We start from the raw sequence: 19,685 nt of genomic DNA, 5'->3' as shown, positions 1-19,685 counted from the left end.
TAGAAAACGACTCATCTGCATATCATTACTAAAACAAATCTGGAATTACGGAATTGAACTATCGGCTTCAACCAGGCCTTCTAAAACCTACAATCCAGCCAAAAATCCTTTGATCCATTGCCCAAGCTCCCTATTTCGTATCCAACATTACTGTACGTACAATTAACAAATCCCATTTGTCCTCGAAACAGGAAAAGTCGATACAGACTCCTCAATAAAACCCTTGAACCTCATCACAACCCTTTAGTCCGATCTTTCATCCCGAACCCTTCCCGACAATCCGCTAAGTTGCGTGATGCGGCCAATGGCCTAGATTAAATATTTTATGGTGTTATGATAGGAGTGTAATCAATGGATTACTTCTCTACTCTAATATTGCTATATGTACTAAATTTGTGAAGACAACTAAGCTGTTTGTAGCGTTGAAAGTAATAATAAATTACAAGATCTTCAGTCAGCTTGGTCCACCTATGCTACCGGTACTGAAGCGTCAAAAAGTGTCTGACGGTCTAAACCAGCGAATTAGGCATGGAATTACAGCCTAATCACCTCTCGAATACCCTGATTCCCAAAATTTATTACAATAAAAGCATCTCTCTTGTTGTTTACACAGGATTCTATTAGAATTTTAAAGGACAGAATTGAGGAAATAGCAGGCATGCCAACCTCAGAAGATGGCATACCCGACAGATTAAACCTCGAGATAGGCAGTCCAAGATCTTGCTTGCTCTTTGAGTATTACACCGTTTTTTCTTTCTTTCTTTTTTTTTTTTTTTTTTTAAAGAAAAAACAGGTTTTGCAATTTTATACGAACTTAGAGTAAATCAATCCAAAAGCTAATTTGATGAATTAGTACCGTAATCATCAAACAGTATGAAATGCATTCGCGCGATTTCTAGAATTCCAAGATTGTAAGGTGTTTCTAGTTTTTTCTGTGTTGAGTAAGCGACTTCGTTCTGCGGTCGGAATTCATGAAAAGTGAACTTCTCGATAAAGCCGTTAATGAACCTGTTGGATTTTATGTCTTGTCTCCACCGGCGTAGATAATCGCTAATTGCCAATTTGCCCGTTTCTTATTGTGCAACACCGTTCATAATTTTTAATACTCGTTTAAATGGTTTCTAATTAGAACTCTAGTGTAATATGAGGCGCCTGTTGTGTTACCGGCGTTTATAAACAAGCCTCTCTCAACCGGCCCCGTATATTGGCCCATTAGCGATTTTCGTTTCGCTTCTTTTTTTTATACGGAGGTGGACGAAATTGTAGGTTCCTGTCGGTAAATTTGGCCCAGCGTAATCCGGCCGATTTGTATTCAAACCTTATTCACCCTCCTTCTCTGTTGCGCGAATGTAAATTAGCACGGCCGAGCAGGTCATTATTTTTAAATGTGGGTTATCCAGCGACACAAATAAAACTACCGATGGCACACTGAGATGAGGCTGGAAGTTGCTCTGCAAATCAACTAGCTCGGCAAATTGGCATTCGGCTTCTTCCCTGATTTTCTACTCCCACTGGACCTTTGAAAACTACATTCAATTCCCACCTTTTAACCATATTTTTCCTTGGATTTTATTTAAATTTTAATTACCTTCCCATTCCAACCTAACCGAGCTTCTAAAAATAAATATTAGTCTACATAATGCTAAATTTTTATTATTATGATAAATTTATAGATAATTATTCTCTTTATTTAAGGTCTTAGTTGAGATGAAAAATTTATTGTCACGAGCGGGATTCGAACCCACGACCTTCGCCAAATACGCCTCTGCTCTAACCACTTTAGCTGTCGGGTCTTTGATCCACTCGGTCACCAACTCCTCATCTCAACCTACGACTTTCGAATTTTTCCTCTTTTTGCTCTTTTTTAAAAAGTCGTGTAATAGGATTCGATTCTCAGCGACTTCTGAACTTGCTGTTAGTCAAGTGATTACTTTTGTACATATTATATCAATCCATATCGTATTAATTATTTAAATTAATTATTCTTTTTATCTATGGTCTTAGTTGAGATAACAAATTTAGTCTCACGAGCGGGATTCGTATCCACGACCGTCGGCATTTTCATCTCAACTAAGGCCTTAGCTGAAAAGAATAATTAATTGAAATAATAATTGCGGTCAATTATGACCGCTAAACATATATGGATTAATATAATGGTCAGTTATTGGGTGCCTTAGTAAAAGAAATATAACGCTATTTTTAATGCGTTTTTTTGTATTTTACCAAAAATGAATAGTTAAAGAGCTGCAAGTAGATTTATGACGTATATAGTTGAAAAAACATTAAAGTTGAATATTTGCGAAAGGATGCAGAATCGAACCATAGGTCATACGATCCTTTTTTTTGTTGTATTTGAGGTGCAGAAGCGCATGAGAAAATTTGTCGTACGAGTAGCGAATTACCCTGTCCAGGGTATAAACATATTCAGTTCAATAGTCCAGTTTGATAGCAACATGTACAAGCGGTATTTCAATATATAAAAGCTACACAAACTTTAATAAGTGTTTGAAAATAATTTGGATGATGTTTGAAAATAATATTTCAAGGAAAATAAAGTAAGAATTTTATAAAATGCAGGAAAGCGTGTGTGTGACACGTTCAACAAAATGATACAATTTATATATTTAGTTAGTTTTAATTTTAAAGCTTGTATTGCTCTTCCAGTTTCTACGAGTCTTTCCATAATTCGCTGGTCCCATTTTAATGAGAGAGTTTGCTTTTGATTAGATTATAATTTTTGTTCATTTTTGGTGTGACAGAAACAATTGCACCAATGTAACCTGATTTCTAGTAGTGCAAAGTATATTTTTATTTTTAATTTTTTCCCCTGTTGTTTATTGATAGAAAATTAACGGTTTTGTTTTGTTAACGTTCAAATATTAAACCCGTTGAACATACGCATTGTATGCATGTTTGTGATTTTTCTTTAAACTCATTGTTTTATCATTAGGCAAGTTATTGGCTTTTCTCATCAGCAGCAGCAAAAGTTGGTTAGTTGTTGATGGCAACTATCCGTTCACCGGCTATAACAGTGAAAAAAAGGACTGTAATGATTTTTCCTTTCCCTAAATGCACCAGATTGATTCAGATGGGTCTAAAATTCCAGGTTTTTTTATAAACCGTACAGGCGTTCCGAGGACCACTCCTAGTTATACTCGAGAAGGTGAGTTAGGAGGTCTGTTAACGGTGCTCAAGCCCACTGGATATGAGAATTCTAATTAAGGCAGATCTCGTTTCCGAAGGCTCGGTCTCAGGTTGAAAACCTCATCCTTTTTTGCCCACGAGCCCTTAAAACTGAATTGCGCAAGGTCAGAAAGAAGGTAAAGATATCAGGTATTACTGTCGATCACCCAGCGCGGTAGGAAAAAAGGCGTGGGTGGATATTTGGCCGGAATCCTCCGCGAATCTCTTGAGGCTATCTCGGTCCGTAACTCCTCCGGGTAATACACCGAGATTGAATCCAACAATGGATCACGCCCGAAAGGGTTATTCGAAATTATTCCATGTTTCGGACTGACAGGCGAGGAAGCACGACCCGATATCCCTGCTGCCAGTTCCAATTTCTTCGGCGTTTTTCCTTTCGACGATGGACGCACGTATTTTATGCGCTTTCCCCCGGTGCTTATTCCAGCTCGTTATCACTCGAAACAAGTCGATAAACTCTTCCGTTCAACGCCACTGAAAAAGTCTATCGTGAGAAAAGCCCATCTGGCCGAGATGTTAAAAGACCAGACATTTTTAGGGAATCTCGTCATCCAATTAGAGATTTTCAACTTTAAGTAGCGGAAAAAATATTTGAATCCTTTTAGGCTTTCCCCCAGACATATATATGTACAATAAAATTTTGAAACCCACAATTATCGACTTACCTTTTACAATGTACGGTTACAAACATACATCGCAGAGATGTCTTCATTTAATATTGATATGCAAAAAATAACTGTTTATCATAAAGATTAAAAAAAAAAACTCTTTTAAGAAATTCATGAAAATCCAATAGAATTAAAGAAATGTTTTCTTGATAATCTTGATTTCACTCACAAATTCAGGTCGCATATGTTATAAGATATTTTTATGTTCAAATGCTTGAAAATTTTGAGGGAAAGGACTTTGGTTTCAACCTTTCTAGATTGCTCTGAAATTGTCATTATAGAAGGAAGCATAGATTGCTTTAGCCCCGTTAGTGATAAACACCCGTTCTTACATCTATGACTGTAGTCGGTAAATAGCTTGTTAATATCACAAATAGTGAGCACTTGAGGGAATTTCATCATTAATCACTACCAGGGCCCTTATCGACAAATTGGCTTGATACAAAGGCTTTTCCAGGAAATCGTCTAAGTCGTTATTATCGTTAAAAGCTCTAAAGATTCCAATACGCCCTTAATTGAGATAGCTCGGATAAAATCCTTGTCGCCGTTATTGCTGGAGGGGGTCCGGGTAGATGAGCAGTCACATCGTTGTGTATTTTGTTGAAAATGAGAACGGCATTTCTTAACACTAAAATGTGATATAGTGTCGTTTGTCAGCGTGAACAAGGTGAACAGGACTCGGACGTGTTAAACTGGATATGAATTCGGTCCGATCCTCGATACCAATCCCCTTTCTCCGCAACCCAAGACTGCCGTAATTGAAATCCCCTCCGTGACCACTCCTGTAGGTCGACAAGAAATCCTATAAGTGGAAAATCCCGTATTGAACACAGGTGAAATTGCTTTTCCGCAGTTGTTCGAGAGGTTTATCAGAAGAGGTGGGTGGCATGTTGGGAGGTATGTCAGTACTCGTGGGATTATCGCATTCCTAGCTTAGGATTGACATCCCTTATACAATTTATGTTTACAATGTAATAACTTATTCTGTTTACGGTAGCAGGACTAGCTCTACCTTAACCAACCGCAATTCCTCATTAAAGATGGCATGACGCCGAAACGCGTATTAAGGCAACATAAACCAAGGAGTACACGGACCCAGAAATATCAGCTATTAAAGTAATATACAACAACTGTTACAATTAAAGGCCACAGCTAGAAGATGTTTCACGTTTTATGACTTTTATGATTATTGCGTAGATGCTTTCCAGTTTTCAGATAAAAAAAATAGTTGTTAAAAATTCGATTTCTTTGTTACTTACTGTCTTATTCACGTCTACAGATTGTATACGGACAGGTCGATTTTTGTCATTGTCATTTTCAGATGACAATTTTAACTTGAATGTTTCGAATTGTTCATTAGCTCAAGTAGTCTTCTGACTTAAGCAGTGGTCTGTTAGTACTGAATAGGTTAGTATTAAAGGTTCTTCTATGTTTCAGTACAGAGTATGCTGTTGTTGTTATAGTTTTGAGTGTCAGATTTTCGACCTAATTTATTGATCCGAATCTAAATTTAAAAAGGTCAGGTTTGTTAGATGGTCGTAAAATAATCCATTTTATGTCGTTTTTATAGTTGCAAGGCCACACGGTGAGTGTAACATCGACGCGCAACATATAAGCGTTACGTTTTCAGCGTCACATCGTAGTTGTTGCGCATTGGTTCTATTACAGACTGACTGATTTTTCTCACCTGTATATTTTTTCAATGCTGACGTTTTTTGTTGCAGGCGTTGATATGATCTCAGGTTTCAAAATTTTATAGTGGTTTTCCATCTAAAGAATAGGACAATTCAATCGATCTTTGGCTGGAAAAACTCCATAAAATAGAGAAACCTGAGATAATATTTCAAAGTTAGTTTAGAAAAGTTGACTAAGAAACCTAATTGCTATAGCACGCTTGTCTGGGACCCAAATGACTTCTCTATACTGAGTCTTCTAATTTTCATCTTTTGGCTTGATTTGAAAATAATCAAAATCTCAAAGAATGTCGTTATCATTCTGGCAACATGTTTGTGTAATCTGTTAACTCCTGAAGTTTTCAATTTAAAGTAATTGGTATGTACAACATTTGAATGCCACAATCGTCTTTAACGTTCCTTTTGGATATTTTGTCCATGATAATTAGGGGCGCAGAAGCAATATTCATAATTCTGTCTTTACTACTACTTAAACTTGTTTGTATCAGGACTATGTATGTGCGATATCGCTGCATCTCCAGTATCTACCTTTTCATTCATGTGTTTGCTGCGACATAAGAGGGAAGAGGTCGTTTCACCCGCTCCTCGGAAATTAATAATCACAACAATCAAGTGAAAATTGCGCAGAAAGGACCGTGACAGGAACAATTATGCTATAGCTACGATAAGCCATCTCGTCGGTTGGGAAAACAAAACGACCGAAGTAAACAGTGGGTATGGGCGGTTGCCCACCAGGCGCCCACCGGCTAAATATTAATTACATCTTTCTTATATTTAATTTTCTTATCGGCATTGACGTCCTGGAAAATACCTACGTCCTACGGCACTGCCCTCTCTAATTATAACGTCTTCGTTTTGAGGTGTTAATCGCGGTTTTCTGAATTTGCCGAATTTACAGGTCCATAAATATTTATGTATTGGATCATAATTACAAGAAAGGCCCGCGGAGCCAGGTCCACAGTACTAAGGGCGTAATTCAGTCACGCAATTAGATGAGTGACGAATTGCCATGCCTCTCTTTTACTGATTTACGAGCCATAAATCATATGGAAAGCCGTACACTGAAATAAGGACGAGAGGCTGCTTGCTTTACAACCCATTTTTATACAAAAGTGGTCTCAATAAACCCACTTATGAGGTTGACAAAGCTTCTCGATTCTTTTCGTTTATGCTTTTCCTGGTCTGTTAGACTGCTGTTTTTTTAGTTTTGCCCAATTGATATGTGAAGACATCGAATCAATATAGCTTAACGCAAATTTCTGCACGTACACTTTTTTATAGAGCACCTTTAAGTGATTATTTATTCGTTTAAATATCATCACATTTTCTTGGTAACTAAGAACAACTTTAAACTTACAAAAAAGACGTTCCGTTTTTAATTTGTGTCGTGGGTAAGCTTTACGATCGTTTCTTTCCAATCGTCCTATTCCGTGCATCCACATTGATTCGGCCTACCAGACGCATTTCGGTATGGGTTACGAAGAGGTTTATTCACTTTCAAAAGTTCATCAACACTATGTAAGATTGCAAAATGCTGAAACACGCTGAACAGACCGACCAAGCGAGTACAGACCGATCAGGATAATCAGAAAACGCCCAGAATACTGGTTTGCCCCTAGAAATTAAATGAACCGAAAGAATTTAATCAAGTTTGATTATCTTGGCATAAAAGTACAATTAATTTTTTTAACTCCTTACTTTCTGTCGAAAGCTCTTTTGAAAAAGCAACTCTTCCTAATTCTAAGGATTATAATACCCGCAAAATACGGTCAGTCCAGTTTGATGTTATATTCTGGAAGGGTACCGAGCGATGAGACGTGATAGCTCTTTCTCAAAATGAATTTTATGTGTGAGAGAGAGCGAGAGATTTTCTGTTTTGTATTCGCGTCTGACGATTTGCCTTTGACGCTGCAATGATCTAAAGATCAGTTCAATTCTTTTTTACTCACTGGGAATTTTTTCCTTATCTAAGCCATAAATAATAAAAGACGGGAAAGTATTTTATTAGAATATACGTTTACAGGAAAACAAACGATTGCTTTTATTGTCGGCCCAATAAATAATAGATGATTGTATATATAAATACTTAATATATATTAAAAAAGATGGGGCTATGCGTAAAGTTCTAGGTTTTCGTCTACCATACATGTCTTCATTTGTACTGGAAGTTTTATTAAAAGTTTTTGATCATTATTAATAATCCATTAGAGTTCGGGGTTCGATTGACCAATTAACGTCTTTCAAATAACTAATCTTCATGTAAGGTATTGGTTGAGATAAAAAAGTCAGTGTCACGACAGCTCAAGTGGTACAGCAGCGGCGTATTTAGCGGAAGATCGTGGGATCGAATCCCGCTCGTGACACTGACTTTTTATCTCAACCAATACCTTACACAATGATTAGTTATTAATAATGATTTATTGCTTTATTTTGTTGAAATTGCCAAAATTGAGTTGATAGATTGTTACCAAATTGGCTGAAGAAAATTGTACGATTAAATTAAATTTTATCCCGATTTGACCACCTTTTTCGCTTTCCTTTCTCAATCTAATTTCTTCCTTTTAATTTCGTGACTTCCAAGGGATATGCATGATGAAGACGTTACGCGTTAGTAACTGTGTGTACAATTGAAAAAAATTCTTGTGGATTTTGTACATTCAATCGTTTCGATCAGCCATATGACTGACTAGATAGTCCGTCAATTTTGAGACTTCAGTTTGATCCTTTCAGATCATCCTGGTCCACCCATTTTCACTGTTTTGTCTATTAGACATCAATGGTTTTGATCCACCGTATGACTGGATAGTTATTCAATTTTCAGACTTCAATTTGGTCTTTTCAGGTCATCCTGATCCACCCTTTGTCTCTATTTATCTATCAGACACCAAAGGTTTTAATTATCCATATGATAAGGCTTGATAGTACTATTCTCAGACTTCAGTTCGTCTCTTTCAGATCATCTTGATCCAACTATTCTCGCTGTTTTGCTTATCAGACACCAATAATATTATTATTTAATATTATATATACTAAATAGTATCTCAATTTTCAGACTTCAGTTTAGTCCTTTCAGATCGTTCTATCCATCCATTCTCCGTCGTTTTCCGGTTTCTCCATTTTTCAAAATCAAATTAATTATAAGCAACTAACATGTGGTTAGTAAACCAAAAGCTTAGTTTTAAATAGTTTTACGAAAGAACAGACTTGCTCGCCAGTTAGCAAATCCCAGGCAACGCTTTTATCTCAAAACTTCTTAAACTTAACAAGATTATAACCATCAGCACAATTTGTCTATTTTATTAAAATTTATTTAGAAATTACAACCCAATATTTCATTATAATTTAAGTCGTATAAGTATAACTAGTGTAACACATTTATTTTTATTTACAGGCGGCGAGAAAGGTTGCCAAATGTGGCTATTTGTTCGTCGCTCCGGGCTGGGACTTCACGAATCCCGTCAACAGAACGAAGGTAAGAACTCAATATTCTTAAATGAATTTGTTCATACTTCATTGACATTTTCGCAACGCCGTGGGTGTGCCGTTGGCCCATAAAAGGCTGAATCGCCGACTCAGACGTCTTATTTACAGTGATATTTGCCGTCTGTAAATACCGCGCCCACTTCTGCCGCCCTGGAAAAGCGAAAATGCCGGAGATGGATTTACAGCCTTTTGATCTCCGCCGTCATAAATACTTCTGGGGCGGTTTAAATTTATTGCCATCCGAATCGAGAATACTTAGAGCCGATATCGGAGCCAGTCGATTTGACTCGGACTGAGTTACGGTACCGCAGATTCATCGCAACCGACGTCCGTTACTCGGCGGACGATATTGACTCGTACTGGTCTCGATTTATTCACGCTCGGCGGGCCTCTGTTCAATCTGGTATGACTGACAACCAACATGTGGATAATACGAGTGTAAAGGCTTATCTCTGAATATCAAACGCGAACCGAATCCGATTAATTGGCCTTGTTGTACGAGCCTAAAAAAATCGAGAAATCGCAACCGAGTCCTATTTAGATCGAAGCGACAAACTGAGATATATAAATTTGATTATGGAACAAGTTTAATTTATCTGGGTCTTTCACAAGAACGAAAAGGTTCATGATATCATGTAACTAATCATGTTCCTGCAATCGATGAATTTCGACAAGTACAAGGTGTATGGTGTAGATTTATGCTCCTACATGAAAATCATGCTATGGTGCTGGGTTACAATTTTATCCCACCTACTCGAGTGTTCGCCAAGTCTCGAGACTTATCAATCGTAATGGACAACAGAGAAACTGATATTGGCGCAGCTGCGGTCACTGTTTTGTGCAGTGGCTACAAACTAATAAAAAAAATTTAACAATTTTTTTTGTATTTATTTGCTTTTAATTTTTTAATTTATTGTTTTATTTATAAAACAATTTATGATTTGAAAGAGAGACTTTCCAAATTATTGGTTCTGTTTCGTAAACATCGAGGAACTACAAAACTGTTGCTTTGGCCAACCCTTTCCTAATAATTAAAAAACAAAACAAAAAAAACTTGTTATTGGTGTAAATTAATACATCTATACTAGTTACGAATCGTTTATTAAAAAATAAATAAATAAGAAGTATACATACCTTACCCAATTGTGAACTGTTAACAAAAGTATGTGTATACGTCTATTTAATGCTATTTATTTTTCATTAATAAACGATTCGTAACTAGTATAGATGTACTAATTTACACCATAAGAACAGTTTTTTATATATTAGGAATGGATTGTCCCAACGCTACAGTTTTGGAGTTCCTCGATGTTTACGAAACATAACCAATAATTTGGAAAGCTTATCTTACGAATCATAAATTTTTTTATAAATAAAAAATACACTTAAATATATATTTTTTTAAATAGTTTGTAGCCACTGAACAAAACAGTCACCACAGCTGCAGTAAAGACAGTTTCAGTGTTGTCTATCACGATTGGGTAGAAAAGTATAGGACTCGAACGGCACTTGGCGAATAAATATTCGCTGTTTCCGCAGGTTATGCAAACCCCGCATTTGTGTTCACTAGGCACGCTATTTGGCGAATGCAAAGACGAGCATCTCGAGACTCGGCTCATATTCGGCGGCAATCGTCATTTGGCGAATACCGCAGTCTGGAGCCACCTTTATCCGAAACTCGTAACCATAATTCCGAATTGGTTGCGTAAACTGTAAATTATTATTCTACCGAATATCTGTAGGCGTTTTTCTTTCAATTATGTATTTCAGAATTGTCAATTTTCATTTGAAGAATCTTGTTGACGCTATATTATGTTTACTCGTAGTCGTTTCCAATCATCGTCTGTTTTCTTTTCTCAGACTCGTTTTGGCAGTTTGAAAAGCATCTTCATTGGCTCGTCACGGTTGGTTAAAGCAGGGTGAGGCAAAAACACAAACCATGTTACATCACCCCTACAGACAACATGAATTCTTGGTTGTTGGAATTAGCATGTTTTGTACTACTTTATTTATGAAATTCTGTTGGCTGTTTCCATCCATTATCGGTTGCCTGTTTGCGCTAGTTTGGCATATCAGAGGCTCAGGGTTAAAAGCCAAACCACAATTGAACATGTCGCAGTGTTGAATAGTATCTGATGGGCTTAAACAGGGATGGCAGGCAAGTCAGGATGATCTGAAACGACCAAACTACGGGGTTAAACAACACTTAGACTTCAATGAGATATTTCACAATTTTGTTTATTACTAAGCAGTTACAAATGTTAAGGGCGATTATTGATTATATTTTAGAGTTAAAATATATATTTATTATTTAATTCAGCTGCACGTTTTGGAGCCCTCGAGGGTTTAACGCCCTTTCATGACAAAGGTTATCCTTGCATCATTATGAAGGAAAATGAGAAAAACCCCGCTCTTAAAGAGAAGGATAAAAAAAAATTAATTTGTTGGTGCACAGGTGTGTATTTGCCTCGAGACGCGTTTCTTTTTCACATTTCACCATTGATTGGTCATGGTCGCCTTTCACTTTACAAAAGGGATATTTGATTTTCCAGCCTTTACATATCGGGATATTTGGGTTTAATGAGGCTCGGCGATTTTCCACGGGCCGGGTCCCACCTTTTGAAAACGGCCCGCGAGTTATTAAATGAGTTTTATTAATATTGAATAAAGCGAATTTCGACCGTGAGAGTAAAAAAAGAAGGATTGTTTAAAGTAATTAAATGCCCGCCAAGATTAAGGTTTTTCAAATCCATTATTCTTGACGCACGACCCTCCAGGATTGAAATGAAGTGGAACTAAGGTTACGTGAGCTCTTCTCTGTCTACATGCTACCATTATTAAAAATCTTTCTGAAATTATACGATTTCATAAAGTACATTTCGGATATTGTATGCATCTGGTAATAAAAAGTTAAAAAAACACAATAGAATATCGTTTGTTTGCATTTGCATACATCTTGATTTTTTGATAAATAAATGCTGCAAATTTAGTTTATTTCCTAAAGAAATCTTGTCAAAGTCCCATATTTAAATAAATAGAAGGCCTACAATTTTGTACTAATTGAGTTGAGTTTCAAGTTCATTTTAAGTTTTTAATTCCCCCCCTTTTTTAACTTGAAATTAACTTTTTTAAATTTGAAAAATCCTTTCGTGGTAGTATTAGAAGTATTAAAATAAACCTTAGTTATGGTGGTATGAAGTAAAACCAAGCAAAGAAAGTCCTGTATATATTTCTGAGAATTTTTTTAATATAAAATAATTGGGCTCTTAGAACATCCAATAAAATGAATTAAAATTAAAAATGATATATATTAAAGATAAAAATAAAGGTATCATCTATTAATTTGAGAAATTGTGTTTTTTTAGAGCCCCGATTATAATATATTTACAAAAATCCCAAATTAAATGAGGAATCCTTTTTTTAGATTTAATTTTTAATTTAAATAGTACTTAAATTTGATATGGTTTTCTAAAAAAATAGTAATAATTTTAAATTTCAAATGTTAGAAATTTTACTTTACGGGCTTACATTACTAACTCCTAGGTTTTTATGATGTTTTAAATAATGGGTTAATTTGAAATGAAACAGGATTTATTGGTAGTTAAAAACGATTAATTAACAATTAAAGATTTAATTTGAAGGTAAAAAGGGCTAATTTGAATTAAAAAGGATTTATTTGATGTTAAGGATAGTTAATTTTTTTCTATTATTATAATTATTATTTACACCTGTAACTGCAGTTACAATAAGTAAATTTGGTAATTCATAACATTATAAATATGATGGGAGATGCCACCCACTGGTGATGCACCTTCATACTGAAGCATATCCCTAGGTGCTTATACACCTCTTCAGCCGACCTGGATGATTTCCAGGTTGGGTTATTGTGGACATGTATTGTCGAGGAGGTTCGGTACGCAGATAATCCATATTCAGTTTAACTTCACTAATTTCGTGGTTCTCTTGACCAATCAATGTATTACAAATATGTAGAGATTAGTGACCGTTAATCGATAGTTATTCAGATATCGTGAGATGCGGTCGGGTGTGATGTAGGTTTCAGAAAAACATTTTCTTTATCGTGCCAACGTTTCGATCTNCGACAAATGAAATGGCCACGGAGAGCTTTAGTGAAGTATACTTCAGTTTAATTCATTAAATTCACTAATTTCGTGGTCCGCTTGACCAATTAATATATTACAATTAATTAAGGTTTTTAGTTGAGATAAATTCCGTTTAACTTTTCCCAGTTTTTCTATAATCTGTATAAATTTTAAACAGTGAACGAAATCGATGACTTGATTAAAGAAAAGAAGAAAACTTTTTTTAACAAACCAGTCATTCCGGATTAAATTTAGTCAACCATAAACGTCGAGAATTTTGGGAATAAACTAAAGAAGGAGCAAGTACAAAAAACCCCAGAAAGCTTGTTACAATACGTCGACGGTGAGTAAAAAACTTGAAAGCCACGCATTAGATATTTATCTAAATGTTAGTTTTTGGAGATACCGGAAAGAACGGTTCCCGTAACCGGCGGCCTGGTCGAAGTTAATTGTTTTCCATAGAAAAAGTCCTAATGGTTGGAAAAGGATTGTCTGTTTTAAAGAGCCGGTCGAAGAAGGTGAAGTTATTCAGAGGAGAGTGGTCAAGGACCGATAAAGAATCGGAAGATCCACCGCGGTTCGGGTCTTCGGGGACTTTTCAATTTCGAAGGCAGGTCTTCGAGGATACGAGGCCCATAAAATAATGCAGATTTAAATAATCGCCTGCTTTATCAGAGGTGATCTCATCCTTGCCCAAATTCCTCCCTGTTTTGAATGGGAATCGTTCGAAACGGGCTGGGGTATAATTTTCGCGCAGTTTTATTTTTATTTCTCGAGGATGCCGGGACAGGAAGCCTCCGGTTGATCAAATCGGCATAGCACATATTACGAGAGCACACTTCGTAAAACCGTTCTAAAATTATAGAAGATATCGAGTGTGAAGAAAGATGGTGTTCAGCTGAAATAAAATTCTCCAATTGGTATATTCCAATTTAAAAAAAACACGGAAAATTCCAACTTGTTTCACCTTTTCCCCGATTTTAAGTTGAGTTTTTCTTGGCGACACTCCAAGAAAATCATACCAAAGGGTTAATTATTGAAACAACGTCGACTGTTTTATGTAGGTCCCACCACGAGGTCCTTCGAAAGCGGGTTTTTTTTTTCACCTAACCCCTAATGTCCGACCGTAGTGGATCTCCTCCGCTGGTCTTTATTACCCTGGCTGAGAGAAAAAAAAGTCCCCAGTAATAAGCTTATGAGAAATCTTAATTGTGCGGAGTGTTGATTGCCCCCTGGTCCTTAATGGGAGTTCCTTGTTCACGCACACGTACGCGTACACGGCCGCGTTCCTAGTCTTCCAGGGTATCGTTATTTATGTTCAGTCGTTCGTAGCACGACGTCAATACATAATTTTGGACCGGATGGTTTTTTGCTACTTTCTTGTTTAAATTTTCTTACAAATTGACGTCTAATTCGCTGAATTAGGTTTGAGAGGGAGCCCTCGTCTAGAGTTTATTGTATTTAGTTTCATGTTCTTCTCTCTTCTTTTTTTTTAAGTTAGTCACAGCTAATTAATTATAACATTAATTTTCTCCGCTCTGTCTTTTGCCAATAAATATTACCTTTCACTCCACTTTCATATTTAACTAATTCTATTTGTTAGTCCCTATCACGATATGTTTAAGTCGTTTATATGAGGATATAAAAATCCAAATAAAAAAGTACGCCTTCACTTTGCCTTAGAATTGTTTTAACAATCAAAATAAATGCCCTGGTCCGCCTCTCGTCGCTGGTTTTGTCTGTCATACCTGCTTCATCTTTCCTTTTCTACAGAGGAAGGATGACGTGAGTATTAAAATTTAGTGATAATTACGGTATTCAGTCAGCCGATGTATAAAGTTAAATGTGTAATTGCGTAATTAAGATAGTACAAAAATACGCCAAATCAACACTTTTCGTACTAAATTAACCCTTTTTTTCAAATTACAGATTTTTTATTTAAAAAATTAAGTCTTTCTGTAAAATATAAAAAGTCCTCAAATATGGTGTCAATGTAATCACGTTAAGTAAAATTCCTGCATTAAAAAATATTTAAAAATTAAAAAAAATTAACTATTAGAAGACCATATGAGAAAATAAATAAATAAAATTCTACGTATTAACAAATCGTTAAAAAAAAATTAATATAAAATAATAGGGCTCTTAATAACCTCAGTTCTCACATTTCTTAAGTTAAAAAGGAGAATTTTTGAAAAATATTTTTTTAAATATTATTTTAGATATTAATTATATTCAATTTTCAGTTTTTAAGAGTACAATTATTTTATATTTAGAACCATTTCAAATTAAAAGAATAATTTGGTTTTACATTTTATTTCGTATATATAATTTTAATAAATAATATAATTTTTCATTTTAATTGTAATTAGTTTTTATATGGACATCTACGAGCCCAATTATGTTATATTTAAAAAATTTCTTATGCATTTTATGCCTTAAAGAATGGGTTAATTTGAAGTTAAAAAATTGAATTTCAAAATTTTAAAGTGTTTCTTTGAAGTTAAAAAGGGTTATTTCAAAATTTAAACGGTTTAATTTGAAACTATAAAGGGTTAATTTGACGGAAAAAGTTTAATACGTGTGCGGCGTTTCGAGGATGTGATTGATATTGCATTTTTTCCTGCTTCGATCCTTCATTTCCCAATTTAACTTGTTACTTACTATCTGATTCTTTTTTTGAAAACTTCCATAATAAACTATTAGCACGTGCTAAGTCATCCACAAGAGTTAAAATATAGTACACTTACTCATTGATTAACAGTCGCTTATATAGTGTTAGTGTCGATTGTACTGTGTTCAAAGATTACAATCACCTCACCAAACATCTCTACTTAACACACATAGCAAAATTTTTTTGAAAACCCTAATATCGAATAAACTGATGAAAGTATGATAAATTCTGTACTTAGTACTTATCAGACACTCCTCATTAAATGATGAATGCTGCCATGTCGACTAATAGCCTTCTTTCATGCACAACCGATTTTTTATATGGATGTATCGATTTGTTAATAAATAATGTAAACCTATAGTAATAAGAGATTATCTTGAGGCCTGCGAGGTAATAAACTTGTAATTTGTTTCTGATCTTCTTGGTCTGTCTATTTTCATTAGTTTGGCCAATCATGCGAGTTTCGGCATGTCAGCATCAACGGTGGTTGATTTCATGTCTACCATGAAGTGTTGAAAATGGTAAACTAATTGAGATAAACCACACAATCAAGTACGTTGAATAAATTGACGAAGGTCAAATTATGTAGAATATGTTTGGCCCATAACTGAAGTAAAAATATAATATGTTTAATATTGAGTGGGATCGTCGATGCTCTTCTCAGACCGGATCTTATCGCTTGTTTTGTCTGTGAAATATTTTACGGCGTTTTCACCGTGCTTCTTCCATTCAGAAGACGCTCAAAGTCAGTTCAAGCTGCAAATTATTGATTCTTATATCATTACTTGAGAACTGGGGAAATCTGTGGAAGCAATTGTATTAATAATAAATATTTAATTAAAGTTAGTTGTTTATACTGCTGAACCCCTGCAACAAATAGTCTTACCTAAAAAAGATAGGATACTTTTGCCTTAATCCTTGAAAAGAGGGTCAAGGGACAATTTTAATGTCTCTCGCACAGTTCCCCGGATGAGACAAGGCTCGTCCTTCACCCTCTTCTCGTTTTCATCGGTGAAGAATTCGAGGGTGCGGTCTTGTGTTTTGTTAAACAACTCGAATCGTCTCAATGTGAAACGAGTCCGGGGCATATATTCGGGCCCGGCCCACGCTAGGGCCGATGGACTTTCACGTCCGACCGACCTTCGGAGCCCTTCTCGGGCCTGGATCGTGCATCCCCGGGATGCCGGGAGAAGAATTCCAGAGGTGGCCGTATAACGTGGGGCACGGCCAATTATCCCCACCGGGGACGACTATCCCTCCATCCCTAGACGACTGAGTGAGTGGCAGATAATTTATTAATCAAGGACGCTCTGTGCGAGCCACTAATGAAGCGGAGGGAAACGTGCTTTCAGCCGAGGTCCTCCGGGGTCTTTTTCCCAAAACGTTTCCTTTTCGATGTCAGCTTCCAAGAACTGACAGCAGAAACTAAGCGTGGTAAGTAGTCATTTAACATTAACGGTACGATCAGTCTGCTTCTTTTTCCTGTTCAAAGAGACTACAACACAAGTACTCTTTTTAGCGAAAAAATAATATTGTATTTTTGATTGTAAAAATTAATATTCCAACCTCTTGGAATAGAATCAAGCTACTACAAACATTTCACTACTTTGCTTCTTAAAATGCTCATTTGCAAGTATGTCGGGTTAAAATGCACGAACCCTGGATTGTAACCCTGGATCTTTTCCTGGCATCGATTATATGAGGTTTTGAATGTAGTTCTGTTGACTGTCACTGGGCGTCTTTTTACCCTCTTTGACAACTCGTCCCAATGCGTTCGATATACTTTAAGTCAGGACTACATGCTGGCCACTCCAAACATTGAATTGAAACGCGTTCCAAGTAGTCACCAATGATCCTAGCTGTGTGAGGCCTTGCACTGTTGTGCATACAAATACAACAGTCGCCAATTAGAGGCGTATAAAGAACAAATTCTAATAACACATTTTGAATGCAGCTGATACGGAACCCTCGATGAAAATCAGAATGTGCTCCCTTCTATAGAAATGCCTGCCCAAACCATAATACCATTATCTCCGTTGCGTCTTCTGATTGAAAATATTTCGAGGATGTATCATTCTCCGGTTGTTCTCCAAACCCTCTCTCGCCCGTCAAAAGACCTCCAACAAAACCTTGAATCATTTGAAAGCTAGATTTTAGTCAATCTCGCTCAGAACAATTGACGTGATTTCTTGCTAAACTTAACCGAGCTGTTCTGCGCCTTGTCAGGAGTTCTAGACCAGTGACAAGCCTTCTCGCAACTCAGTCCATCTTCTGAGTCTTCGCCTTACAGTGTCTAAACTATCATTTCTACCTTGTTGTAATGGTATAGTCTACTTTATTATTTGATCTCATCAGTGGTAGAATGTCGATTACGGAGTACATTTAAAACAATAAAACGATCATCTCTCTGAGATGTGACACGATGGTGACTGAAATCACCTGAACCCTTCTTGAGTAACCTCCATTATTTTGGTAGCGATGGAAGACCCTTCGGACAGTTGTTTTGGGATTGTTAAGAATCCTGGCTGCATACGCTTGACTTCTTCCTTCTTCTAACAATGATGTGATTCTAGCCGATTCTGTGTCACTTAACACCATCAGTTAAACAAATTTGAAACTTAAAAATATTCAACTTAAAACCAGATTTTATATTTTATTTACCACCAATCTTTTAAAAATATGTTTATTAGATAATCAATGAAGAACTGTCTAAGAGATAATTAAAAATATTAAAAGTGGCCACTCTTTTTTCCCCTCTCAGTATATATATATATNATTAGTGCAAATGTACTTTTATATATATATATAAAGTACATTTGCACTAATTATGTGTCTTTTTTCTGCTCACCTTTTTTTCTGTTGCTTTATTTGCTTTGCAGTTGTTACGAAATAAAAGAATGATCCCTCTAACGTAATGGCCCCGGGTTCGAATGCAGGGCCTCTGGATTCGAACCCAGGACCTTTACCTTACAGTGACCGACATTCTCCCAAGGTTTTTTCAAACAATGATGGTTTATATAACCTCGTAGTTAAATTTAAAAAAAAATTAAATCGGACGTCCTTCCAAGCTAAGTTCAACTTCTATCAGTTCCATGATTGAGTCGTGCTGTTTTTATCCCGATATCTATGTAGTCAGAAGTCGGGCGTTGTAATTCATAATTCCCAAGGAAAAATGATCTTCCATGATCAGTTCTTTAAGATTGACCAATGCAATTTAATCCTTCATTCACGATTGATTCGCCGACACGGAGCGGATCGGCGGACCAAATGGTAAAACACCTTGTCTTCATTCTTTATTACGTTCTTTACATCTGAATTTGCAAAAATGAAAACCGATAGATGTTTCGTAATATTCGTTCACGACTAGTTGTCGTGCTTGTTTTAACAGAGGGTTTCACTTTTTTTGGTTTCACTGTATTTTTCAATGAAAACATGCTGTTTGTTTGTTTTCTGTGGGTTGTGTTTGTTAGAAATACGAATTTTTCCCTTAAGATGGAAAATAATTTGATGTGGGAGCAAAATGCTGAGCTGTTCGCTTTTCGGGTCTCTTGGACGAGGGGTCAAACCACAGAACAATTTGCACTAATTTCATCTCGGAATAGAAAATTGGCACGGTCAAAATCGAACCCGGTCGTACGTGACTTGCGTCGGCAACTGTTGCCCATCTGAAGCGAAATGATACAAATAAAATATAAACAGTGCAAAACGACTAAAACGGAAACATTCCACTCGTAAGGCGGAGTTAAAGAAGTCCGTCGGATCATTAAGGAATGTCAGGATTGGACTTGAAAGGCCGGCCAATCTTGGCAACTTTTCCTACGTAAACTTGGCGCCAACCCAACTGATCGCAGGGTCAGAATTA

At 36.2% G+C, this 19,685-nt stretch overlaps 1 protein-coding gene across 2 annotated transcripts in view; it reads left to right on the top strand.

The window, feature by feature from the left end:
* The window catches only part of LOC106661361 (protein outspread), a 234,614-nt gene that overhangs the window by 73,543 nt on the left and 141,386 nt on the right, over positions 1-19,685 (top strand). For both annotated transcript variants that reach the window (XM_014384676.2, XM_014384679.2), the window contains exon 3: positions 8,958-9,038. In XM_014384676.2, coding sequence (XP_014240162.1) covers positions 8,958-9,038 — 81 coding nt within the window. The remainder of the gene's footprint in view (positions 1-8,957; positions 9,039-19,685) is intronic.

This window comes from Cimex lectularius, unplaced genomic scaffold (assembly GCF_000648675.2).
Source record: "Cimex lectularius strain Harlan isolate CLEC.00 unplaced genomic scaffold, Clec_2.1 scaffold20, whole genome shotgun sequence".
Lineage (NCBI taxonomy): Eukaryota > Metazoa > Arthropoda > Insecta > Hemiptera > Cimicidae > Cimex > Cimex lectularius.
The sequence above is the reverse complement of the archived record's forward strand: the minus strand, read 5'-3'. Positions and strand labels throughout refer to the sequence as shown.